The sequence below is a fragment of the Mus caroli genome, chromosome 1 (assembly GCF_900094665.2).
Source record: "Mus caroli chromosome 1, CAROLI_EIJ_v1.1, whole genome shotgun sequence".
Classification (NCBI taxonomy): Eukaryota; Metazoa; Chordata; class Mammalia; order Rodentia; family Muridae; genus Mus; species Mus caroli.
In genome coordinates this window covers 28,179,850-28,192,349 of record NC_034570.1, presented here as the reverse complement: position 1 = coordinate 28,192,349, position 12,500 = coordinate 28,179,850, and the positions used below count along the sequence as shown (strand labels likewise).

Below are 12,500 nucleotides of genomic sequence, written 5' to 3'. Positions count from 1 at the left end.
GTTTTTAATAGCTGAGTAGTACTCCACTGTGTAAATGTACCACATTTTCTGTATCCATTCCTCTGTTGAGGGACATCTGGGTTCTTTCCAGCTTCTGGCTATTATAAATAAGTCTGCTATGAACATAGTGGAGCATGTGTCCTTCTTACCAGTTGGAACATCTTCTGGGTATATGCCCAGGAGAGGTATTGCTGGATCTTCCGGTAGTACTATGTCCAATTTTCTGAGGAACCGCCAGACTGATTTCCAGAGTGGTTGTACAAGCTTGCAATCCCACCAACAATGGAGGAGTGTTCCTCTTTCAACACATCTCTCCAGAATCTGCTGTCACCTGAATTTTTGATCTTAGCCATTCTGACTGGTTTGAGGTGGAATCTCAGGGTTGNTTTGATTTGCATTTCCCTGATGATTAAGGATGTTGAACATTTTCTCAGGTGCTTCTCAGCCATTCGGTATTCCTCCGGTGAGAATTCTTTGTTTAGCTCTGTACCCCATTTTAAATAGGGTTATTTGATTTTCTGGAGTCCAGCTTCTTGAGTTCTTTATATACATTGGATATTAGTCACTTATTTGATTTAGGATTGGTAAAAATCTTTTAGCAATCTTCTGGTGGCCTTTTTGTCTTGTTGACAGTGTCTTTTACCTTACAGAAACTGCAATTTTATGAGGTCCCATTTGTCAATTCTCCATCTTACAGCACAAGCCATTACTGTTCTGTTCAGGAATTTCCCCCCTGTGTCCATATCTTCGAGGCATTTCCTCATGTTCTCCTCTATAAGTTTCAGTGTCTCTGGTTTTATGTGGAGTTCCTTGATCCACCTAGACTTGAGCTTTGTACAAGGAGGTAAGAATGGATCAATTCAGCTGGGCATGGTGGTGCACGACTTTTAATCCCAGCACTTGGGAGGCAGAGGCAGGCAGATTTCTGAGTTCGAGGCCAGCCTGGTCTACAGAGTGAGTTCCAGAACAGTCAGGGCTATACAGAGAAACCCTATCTCAACCACCCGCTCCCCAAAAAAGGAATGGATCAATTCGCATTCTTCTTGACCATAGGTGTGTGGGTTCATTTTTGGGTCTTCAATTCTGTTTCATTGATTTATGTGTTTGTCACTGTACCAGTACCATGACGTTTTTTATCACAATTGCTCTGTAGTACAACTTGAGGTCAGGCATGGTGATTCTGTCCGTGGTTCTTTTATTGTTGAGAATAGTTTTTGCTATCCTAGGTTTTTTTTTTTTCCAGATGAATTTGCAAATTGCCCTTTCTAGCTCTGTGAAGAATTGAGATGGAATTTTGATGGGAATTGCATTGAATCCCTATCAAATTGATTTTGACAAGATAGCCATTTTTACTATATCAATCCTGCCAATCCATGAGCATGGGAGATCTTTCCATCTTCTGAGATCTTCTCTGATTTCTTTCTTCAGAGACTTGAAGTTCTTATCATACAGATCTTTCACTTCCTTAGTTAGAGTCACAGCAAGGTATTTTATATTTTTTGTGATTATTGAGAAGGGTGTTGTTTCCCTAATTTCTTTCTCAGCATGTTTATCCTTTGTGTAGAGAAAGGCCACTGATTTGTTTGAATTAATTTTATATCCAGCTACTTCACTGAAGCTGTTTATCAGGTTTACGAGTTCTCTGGTGGAATTTTTAGGCTCACTTATATATATATACTATCACAGAATCTGCAAATAGTGATATTTTGATATCTTCCTTTCCAACTTGTATCCCCTTCATCATTTGTTGTGGAATTGCTCTGACTAGGACTTCAAGTACTATATTGAATAGGTAGGGAGAAAGTGAGCAGCCTTGTCTAGTCCCTGATTTTAGTGGGATTGCTTCAAGTTTCTCTCCATTTAGTTTGATGTTGGCTACTGGTTTGCTGTAGATTGCTTTTATCATGTTTAGGTATGGGCCTTGAATTCCTGATATTTCCAAGACTTTTATCATGAATGGGTGTTGGATTTTGTCAAATGCTTTCTNAGCATCTAANNAGATGATCATGTGGTTTTTGTCTTTGAGTTTGTTTATATAGTGTATTACATTGATGGATTTCCGTATATTAAACCATCCCTGGGATGATGATCCCTTGATCGTGATGGATGATCATTTTAATGTATTCTTGGATTCGGGTTGCAAGAATTTTATTGAGTATTTTTGCATTGATATTCATAAGGGAAAACGGTCTGAAGTTCTCTTTCTTTGTTGGGTCTTTGTGTGGTTTAGCTATCAGAGTAATTGTGGCTTCATAGAATGAATTTGGTAGAGTAACTTCTGTTTCTATTTTGTGAAAGAATTTGAGGAGAATTAGGTCTTCTTTGAAGGTCTGATAGAACTCTGCAGTAAACTCATCTGGTCCTGGGCTTTTTTTTTGGTTGAGAGACTATTAATGACTGCTTCTGTTTCTTTAGGGGATATAGGAATGTTTAGGTCATTAATCTGATCCTGATTTAACTTTGCTACCTGGTATCTGTCTAGAAATTTGTCCATATCATCCAGGTTTTCCAGTTTTGTTGAGTATAGCCTTTTGTAGTAGGATCTAACGATGATTTGGATTTTCTCAGGTTCTGTTGTTGTGTCCCCTTTTTCATTTTTGATTTTGTTAATTAGGATCCTGTCCCTGTCCCCTCTAGTTAGTCTGGCTAAGAGTTTATCTATCTTATTGATTTTCTCAAAGAACCAGCTCCTCATTTGGTTGATTCTTTTTATAGGTCTTTTTGTTTCTAATCGGTTGATTTCAGCCCTGAGTTTGATTATTTCCTGCCATCTACTCCTCTTGGGTGAATTTGCTTCCTTTTGTTCTAGAGCTTTTAGGTTTTGTCAAGCTGCTAGTGTGTCCTCTGTCTAGTTTCTTTTTGGCAGCACTCAGAGCTATGAGTTTTCCTCTTAGGAATGCTTTCATTGTGTCCTGTAAATTTGGGTATGTTGTGGCTCCATTTTCTTTTTCTTTTTTTTTTTTTTAATTTCTGAAAGCTTTTAATTTATTCCCTCCCAAAGGAACAACTGCAATCAAAGGGATTGAAAGGTCAAGATTTTATTGTCTTCATAACAAAATCTGCTTAGAACTGGATCACTTGGCCCTTTCTCTTCTTGTCGCCTCCCAATTCAAAATGCTCGAATCTCTTAATAGCCAGCATCCTCTTAGATCTGCAGTTGGGCTCAACACACTCCAGTCTCAGTACAATCTTCTTTGTAGTTTTAGCCTTTTTGCGGAAAATAGGCTTAGTCTGCCCACCATAGCCACTCTGTTTCCTGTCATAACGCCGCTTTCCCTGGGCATACAAAGAATCCTTGCCCTTCTTGTACTGTGTCACCTTGTGGGGTTGGTGCTTCCCACATTTCTTGCAGAATGTCCGGCGCGTTTTAGGCACGTTCACCATGTTCGCAGGAGCGCTAGCAGCTCGGAAAGAGCGTGGCTCCATTTTCATTAAACTCTAAAAAGTCTTTAATTTCTTTCTTTATTTCTTACTTGACCATGTTATCATTTAGTAGCATGTTGTTCTGCTTCCATGTGAATGTTGGCTTTNTATTATTTATGTTGTTATTGAAGATCAGCCTTAGTCTGTGGTGATCTGATAGGATGTAGAGGATAATTTTAATACTTTTGTATCTGTTGATGCCTGTTTTGTTAACAATTACATGGTCAATTTGGGAGAAGATACCATGAAGTGCTGAGAAGAAGGTATATCCTTTTGTTTTAGGTTAAAATGTTCTGTAGATATCTGTGAAATCCATTTGTGTCATGACTTTGGTTAGTTACACTGTGTCTCTGTTNAGTTTCTGTTTCCAGGATCTGTCCATTGATGAGAGTGGGGTGTTGAAGTATCCCACTATTATTGTGTGAGGTGCAATGTGTGCTTTGAGCTTTACTAAAGTTTCTTTAATGAATGTGGCTGCCCTTGCATTTGGAGCATAGATATTCAGAATTGTTAGTTCATCTTGGTAGATTTTACCTTTGATGTGCTTGGTAGATTTTACCTTGAAGTGCCCCTCCTTGTCTTTTTTTATAACTTTGGATTGGATGTCCATTTTATTTTATATTAGAATAGCTATTCCAGCTTGTTTCTTCGGACCATTTGCTTAGAAAATTGTTTTCCAGACTTTCATGCTGAGGTAGTGTCTGTCTTTGTCCCTGAGGTGGGTTTCCTGTATACGGCAAAATGTTGGGACCTATTTATGTAGCCAGTCTTTTAGTCTATTTCTTTTTATTGAGGAATTGAGTCCATTGATATTAAGGAAAAGTAATCATTACTTCCTCTTATTTTTGTCGTTACAGTTGGGATTCTGTTCTTGCAGCTATATTCTTTTAGGTTTGTTGAAGAATTACTTTCTTGCTTTTTCTGGGGCATCATTTCCCTCCTTGTGTTGGAGTTTTCCCTTTATTGTCCTTTGAAGTGCTGGATTCTTGGAAAGGCATTGTGTGAATTTAGTTTTGTCATGGCTACTTTGGTTTCTCCAGCTATGGTAATTGAGAGTGTTGCTGGGTATAGTAGCCTGGGCTGGCATTTGTGCTTTCTTAGGGTCTGTATAATATCTGTCCAGGATTCTGGCTTTCATAGTCTCTGGTGAGAAGTCTGGTATAATTCTAATAGGTCTGCCTTTATATGTAACTTGATCTTTTTCCCTTATTGCTTTTAATATTCTATCATTTTGTAGTGCATTTGTTGTTCTGATTATTATGTGTTGGGAGGAATTTCTTTTCTGGTTCAGTCTATTTGGATTTCTGTAAGCTTTTTTGTATGTTTGTAGGCATCTCTCTCTTTAGGTTCTGGAAGTTTTCTTCTTTAATTTTCTTGAAGATATTTACTGTCTCTTTAAGTTGAAAATCTTCATTCTCATCTACTTCCATTATCCTTAGGTTTGGTCTTCTTATTGTGTCTTGGATTTCCTGGATGTTTTATGTTAGGATCTTTTTGCATTTTGCATTTTCTTTGATTGTTGTGTCCATGTCCTCTATGGATTCTTCTGCACCTAAGATTCTCTCTTCCATCCCTTGTATTCTGTTGCTGATTCTTGCAATCATGGTTCCTGATTTCTTTCCTAGGATTTCTTTTCTTTTCTTTTTTTTCCTAGGATTTCTATCTCCAGAGTGGTCTCCCTTTGTGATTTCTTTATTGTTTCTACTTCCATTTTTAGATCCTGGATGGTTTTGTTCAATTCTTTCACCTTTTCGGTAGTGTTTTCCTTTAACTCTTTAAGGGATTTTTGTGTTTCCTCTTTAAGGGCTTCTAGCTGTTTACCTTTGTTTTCCTGAATTTCTTTAAGGGTGTTATTCATTTCCTTCTTAAAGGCCCCCATCATCATCATAAGAAGTGACTTTAGATCCATATCTTGCTTTTCTGGTGTGATGGTGTATCCAGGACTTACTATTGTAGGAGAGTTTGGTTCTGAAGATGGTAAGTAACCTTGGTTTCTGTTGCTTCTGTTTTTATGCTTGCCTCCTGCCATCTGATTATCTCAAATGCTTCCTGCCTCAATATATATGATTGGAGCCTGTCCTTCCTATAATCCTGGTTGATTCAGGACTCCTCAGTGTCCAGCTTTCTCTGTGATCCTGTGATTACAGGTTCCTGTGAACCTGAGATTCTGCATATGTCAGAGTTACTGGCAGTCAGACTTCCTCTGAGACCCTGAGATCCTGGTGAGACCAAGCTCCTGGTAGCCTGGTATCCTGAAGTTGTAAGATCCTGGGTGTGTTAGTGCCTGGAAATGGTGTCTCTTCTGGGAACTGTGGGGCTGTCTGCTGTGTTTGAAACCAAGGTATACCATCACTGATCAGAAGGAACCTGAGCTGCTGGTCAGGCAGGGCTCCCGTGTCCTTGCTTCTGCTGTCACAGGCCTATCACGATTGGTTTGGAACAGATGCTATGTTCTATTCACCAGTGATCCTAAGATCCTGGGCATGCTAGGGTGCCTGCAGTGTGGAGAGTCCTCTGGGGACCATGGGACCATCTGCTGAGTTAGTGCCCAAGATGGCCCAGAGCTAGTGCTGACTGGAAGGGCTTTTTAATTTTTTTTTTTTTTTTTACAGTCCATATGTCTTCACCCTCCCTTTCCCCCCACTAGATCTCCCAACTTCTTGGGGCCTCCAGTCTTTTGAGGATTTTAAGATTTATTTATTTTATTTATGAGAGTATACTGTTGCTGTCTTCAGACATACCAGAAGAGGTCATTGCATCCCATTAGTGATGGTTGTGAGCCTTTATGTGGTTGCTGGGAATTGCACTCAGGACCTCTGGAAGAGCTCTTAACTCCTGAGCTATCTCTTGAGCCTCCAATATGCACTCTTAACCACTGAGCTAGCTCTCGGACCCTAAATATACATTTAAAAAAAATAAATAAAACTTTAAAAAGAAAAATTTATGCTGGCTCACTGTGTTGTTATACCACAGTTAATAATCCCTATCTGACTGCTCCTCCAGTATTTTAAAATTGAATGATTTTACAGGACTCATTTATTTGTTTGTTTTTCAGTTAAAACAAAGAGCATGCTCTAAGACCCTGAAATTTTACTTAGAATCATTTACGTTCTCTAAGAAGTTTACCATGTAACAGCCCACAACCATCGTGAGAAAATCACACAGCAGTGGCTTTGTGTTGATGACCTGTGTGCCAAGCAGAAGGCAAATGATGATATGCCACTTGGTTGAGTTGTGTGCTAGTCTTTAGACTATTGATGAGTCTAAAAAAGAGGTCATGAGTCAGATTGCTTACACGGGGTTGGGGGGTTGGGGTGGAAGTTTCCATCAGTGTCAAATCTCTGAGAGTTTTTACCAGCCAATGCATCTCCATGAAAAATTAAGAAAAGTAGAAGTGAGGGCTGCCTTTGAGAGAACAGTGAGATGACAGTAAATAGCAAGAGCTTTAAAGCACAGTTTCCCTGGAATACATTGTTGGGGTTGAGAGTATCCTTTCATGAGGCAGTGCTATGTAAATCTGATGGCAGTCAAATATCTTTTATTGCACACTTATAAAGGTCAGTTCAACAAATGTAGTTATAGAAACACAATGACTTCCATTTTCTAGTGTTGAGTTTTTTTTGTTTTTTTTTTTTTTTTTTCTGAGACAGGGTTTCTCTGTGTAGCCCTGGCTGTCCTGGAACTCACTCTGTAGACCAAGTTAGCCTCAAACTCAGAAATCCACCTGCCTCTGCCTCCCAAGTGCTTGGATTAAAGGCATGCACCACCATGCCCAGCCTAGTGTTGAGTTTTTGTCTTTTACTATTTTAATGCTAAGTGTGTTCCTAAGACCTGGAGTCTGACTGTAGCCCCTGTGACCCTGCCTCCAGTTAATTGTGATTGGAAAATAAAGATGCAAACAACCAATAGCTGGGCAGAACAGACATAGGTGGTGTTTAGGTTTTTCCAGGCTTGGGACCATGAGGAAGAAGAACATGCAGTAGAGGAGAAGAAAGACCTCAATAGGAAAGCTGGACCATAAAAATGGTTTGGTGGGCTGGCCAATTGGAGTTAAGAGCAGCTCAGACCAAACATAGTAAGTAATGATAACTGGGAGTTATTGATAGGAAAGTAGATTCTAACAGCTGGAGCGTAGGCAGTTGCCCTGCTATTTGTGCTGCTTAAGGCATATTAAAAATATAAAGGCTATGTGTGTGTTTCATCCAGAAACATAAATGATCTAATGTAGGGAAGAAGCCCGAGGCCATGATTTTTAATAATTTCTACTACAATCTAGTGGTTGAAAGTCCTTGGAGCTATTCAGTTCCTTCCTTCCTCTCATGTTCTACATCTGCTGATATTGCTTCTTCCATCAAATACATCCAAAATGTGATCATTGTCCACATACCTACTGTTTTCATGGTCTTACCAATTCATCCCTGGAATAATGCAGTAATCTTTAGCTGGCATAAAGATTAGCTATTCCTAAGTTAGTTGAACATCTAATGACAACTTAAGGAAAAAATAAAACATGATCAAAAGCATTCGCTTATAAATAGGAAAGTATGAAATTCAAAACTATTGTACTAAATATCTCTTTCTAAAGAAGAGAAAAATAGATGGGCGTGGAGTGGGGGCTAGTGGGCCAAATCTAACCTGCTGCTTCATTTTGTTAATAAAGTTTTATTGGAACACAGCTGCGTACATTGGTTTATGTATCACTTCCAGAATTAATTGCAAAAGAACACAGTGACAGCTAAATGCAATAAGAAAGTGAATTCAAGATGTGAAAGTGGAATTCAAAGAAAAAAGAGATAAGAATATTGAATGAAAAAAAAATCTTAGAGATGAACAATTTAGTAAGTCAACCCAAAGCTCCACGGAAAGCATCACCAAAGAGCGATCAAGGCATAAGGATGGGAGATAAGTGCTTTAAGGCAAAGCAGGAATTGGAACACTTGGAGGATGACCAAGATTAATTAATAAGAAAGTACAAACAGAACATTTGTATCTGACCAACCAAAATTAAATCAAGACTAGATAAGAAATTTAAACATCAGTAAGATAGCTATAACAATGAGATAGAAGCAGTATTTTAAAACTCCCACTTTTAGTGCAGAATTCTACCAGACCTTCAAAGAACTAATACCAACACTCCTCAAAATATTCCATAAAATAGAAACAGCAGAAACACTACCCAATATTTTCTATGAAGCCACAGTTACACTGATACATAAACCACACAAAGACCCAACAAAGAAAGAGAATTTCAGAACAATTTCCCTTAAGAATATCAATGCAAAAATACTCAATAACATTCTTACAAACTGAATCCAAGAACACATCAAAATGAGAATTCACCATGATCAAGTAGGCTATTCTTGCTTAGTTCTTTCTCTATACTTATACAACCCTGGACCACCTGCCTAGAGAATGATGCCCTCTCTGTGAGCTGGGCCTTTCTATTTCAATTAATAATCAAGACAGTCCCCCATAGACATGCCCACAGGTCAATCAGAGCTAGATAATCTCTCATTGAGGTTCTATTCCCAGGTGAGTCTAACATATCAATTTAATATTTAGATCTAACCATCACAAGAGTGTTAATTCTGTATTGGCATTCTTCACACAGAAAATGATTATTCTAGGATTCTTCTCAGATGGAAGGAAACTTCATCAGAGGTCAAGGTAAGGGGCTCCTTTCCTCTGCCATGTTCCTATAATTTCCCCTGTGTTTGTTGCCCTAACATTCCCAAGCCATAGTAGCAAAAACAGCATAAGCAAATATACAGATCAATGAAAGGGAATAGAAAATACAGCATAAACTCATAGAGAATTGTTGACAAAGATGCCAAAAACATACCTTCGAGAAAAGAAAGTATCTTTAATAAGTAGTGCTGGAATTACTTGCTGTCCATATACAAGAATAAAACAAGATACTCATTTCTTACCCTACATAAAATTCAACTCCAAATAAATAAAAATTTAATGGGAGACCTAAAATCCAAAACTATAACAAAACAAAACAAAACAAACATGTTGTGAAACATTTAAAAACTTCAAGGACTTTCTAAATAAGACTCCAGTTGTGTAGGAAATGTGAACAATGACTAAAGTGGACCCCACAAAATCAAAAAGTATCTGCATAGCCAAGTAAAGAGATAACATACAGAATGGGAGAAAATCTTTGCTAGGTATAAAGGATAGAAGATTAATATCTATAATACACAGAGAAAATGTAAAAACCTAAATATCAATAAATCAAACCACCTAATCAAGAAATGGTCTAATAAAATGAACAGCTTTCAAAACTGAAATGCAAGCAGCCATAATGTTTCTATAATGTCTATAATGGTTTTCCACTTCAAGGACCCATTATGGTGCCTCTGGTATGATGCATGGTCCCTTCTAATGCTCTTCCAACATCAAGGCTCAATCATGGCTCTTATAGTTATGAGGATCACCTAGAAAAACTCATTTATGAAGAATAATTTCATGCCAAATCCTTTTCTGAACCTGCTGCTCTGATATTTGTCAGACATATCACAGAGACACTTGCACATTAGTATTTACTGCAACACTACTCAAAATAGCCAAGGAATGAAACCAACAACAGGGGAGTGGATAAAGAAAATGTGGCATAGCTACACAGTGGTGTTATTTTCAGTCATACAGAACAAGGAGTGAGGGCTCTGTATAACTCAAGGACCAGCTCAACATCTCCATGTTCAGCAAGTTGTGTGGATGTTGCCCTCTGCAATGGGACCCCAATGTCAGTTTGCAGAGAGCAAACTTTCTGTCTAAGCAACATCCTATGTTGTTTGAGGATTTCCATGGGACCTCCTTGGCCAAGAACCCAATTGAATGGGTTCAAGAAATGGCCAGTTGAGACTCCATAGAGATGTAACTGGAGACAGTCATATGAATCAAGCCAGTCTCAGAAATGCAAATACTGCATGTATTTGTCTCATATGTGGTTTCTAGATTTTATATAGATACATATGCTATGTCATAGCAAGAATTATCATCATCTTAAGGAATAAACTACAGTAGTCTATGAACTGATCACTCCAGAATGTAGTTATCTGTATGTATAACATGAAAGTAGACGCAAAACTGTCCAGGGGCAAAAGGGGGACTAATTTCAGATGAGTATAGAGGAAGAAGAAGAGATGGTGGTATGGAGGGGGTATGTGCCACATATAACATTGATGTATGGGTATGTAAAGCAGCACATGAATCATGAATCTAGATATTTAAAATTAAAGGATCAAAAATAAGTAAAATTAAGAAGTTAACATTTTCTTTGTACTTAAATTTTATCAGTCTGTGAACCATATATCATAAGTTTAGTCAAACTTTGACAAACCTCCATTGTACCCTGTAAGTCATACCCATATTTGTCTTGCTCCTTTATCTTTCAGTTTAAAAAAAAAGTATGTCTTGAAGTTCTAAACCTCACTGCTTCTCCAAGCATGATGCACCTCTTTTAGTGAAGCCATGAGGCACCTATCCTAATGTGTAAGGTTTATGTACAGACTATTGCTTCTTAAACATATTTTACTATCTCTTATTACACATCCAATTGTAAGAACGTGTTTGCTTAATTTGAAAAAATTGTTTTTTCTCCCCAAATCTATTTCTTTATTATCTTAGTTTCCTACCATTTTTCAACATGACATCTATTCCAAAAACACATTTTAAAGCACAGATTTCACAATAATTATAAAATAACCTTTAAAATATATGCTCTTATACTCTTATAGAAAGTTGGCTTCCTATTAGGGTATTAAATCTTTTAAATGAAATATTATGAAAACATTATTGAATTCTATACTACATATTTCAAGCTGTCTGAGTAACTAAGTCATTCTATTTTCATCAAAAACTTGTACTATTTTGTGGAGGTACTGTATGTAAATGTTTTATACACATAAATGCATATGTGTTTATAATATTTTAGATTTCGTTTTCTCTGATGAATGTTCCTTCAAAGTCTTTCTCTTCTTCTACTAAGTCTCAACAGGCCATCTCTTGTAGCCAGGTGAGGCTTCCAGAAGGAGAACAAGGTTGCATTCAATTGAGTTGTTGATTAAGTGAATCCCATGGAAATCCCCAAGCAACGCAGGCTGTTGCTAAGACAAAAGGTTACTATCTGCAAACTGATGGTGGGGTCCCATTGTCCACACAATTCACTGAACACAGAGATGCTGAGCTGGTACCGACATGGAACATTTTCCCTTATGTTCTAGCCTTGGTGTGGGAAGGTACTCTGTAGGCTACCTAAAGAGAAATATGGCTGCCAACTCGGCTACAAAACCTTTGACCTTCAATCTATCCTGTTTGCAAAGTATGCTAGGACAATGGTGGTACTGAATGTAAGGGAGTAGCTAACCAATGTCTGGTTTGACCTAAGGCCCACTGGATGAGAAGAAACTCATACTAGACACTGCTTGGGTAACTAAGAACTAGAGACTAGCTAGTTAGTCTCTAGCCTAGAAACCCAGCCTAAAACACTACTGGTTTAAAATAATCAGTAAAATGATTCCTCCTTATATTCTGCTATACTCATAAATCAGTGCCTTAGCTAGGCTTCATGACAGAGGCTTCCCTCTGCAGCAGATGGGAATAGATGTGGAGACTCACAGTCAGATATTAGGCAAGGAGAGAGTCTGAAATGGGAGGCCTCCATTAAATTCCTCCCCTCAGAGCTCAGGGACTCCCAAGGGAGAGGAGGCAGAAAGAGTGTAAAAGCCAGAGAATATGGAGGACACCAGAAGAAAAGGACCCACTGAATCAACTAAGCAAGGCACATATGAACTCATAGACTGAAGCCACAAGTGCAGGGCCTACATGAGTCTATACTAGGTCCTTTGCGTACATATTATAGCTACTAGTTGAGTATTTTTGACTACTGACTCTTGAGTAGGTCTCTGACTCTTTTTTTTTTATTATGTATTTTCCTCAATTACATTTCCAATGCTCTCCCAAAAGTCCCCCATCCCCCCCCCCCCACTTCCCTACCCACCCATTCCCATTTTTGGCGCTGGCATTCCCCTGTACTGGGACATATAAAGTTTGTGTGTCCAATGGGCCTC

At 38.3% G+C, this 12,500-nt stretch overlaps 1 protein-coding gene across 1 annotated transcript; it reads right to left on the bottom strand.

The window, feature by feature from the left end:
- Positions 1 to 2,967: 2,967 nt before the first annotated feature.
- On the bottom strand, positions 2,968 to 3,408 carry LOC110302665 (60S ribosomal protein L36a-like). The gene has a single exon (XM_021173463.2). It carries the CDS (start codon positions 3,382 to 3,384, stop codon positions 3,064 to 3,066), a length of 321 nt encoding a protein of 106 aa, XP_021029122.1. The 5' UTR covers positions 3,385 to 3,408; the 3' UTR covers positions 2,968 to 3,063.
- Between the last annotated feature and the right edge of the window lie 9,092 nt (positions 3,409 to 12,500).

Bases quoted from the DNA above. Each gene is read 5' to 3' on its own strand.
- LOC110302665 (XM_021173463.2), bottom strand. From the start codon at position 3,384: ATGGTGAACGTGCCTAAAACGCGCCGGACATTCTGCAAGAAATGTGGG.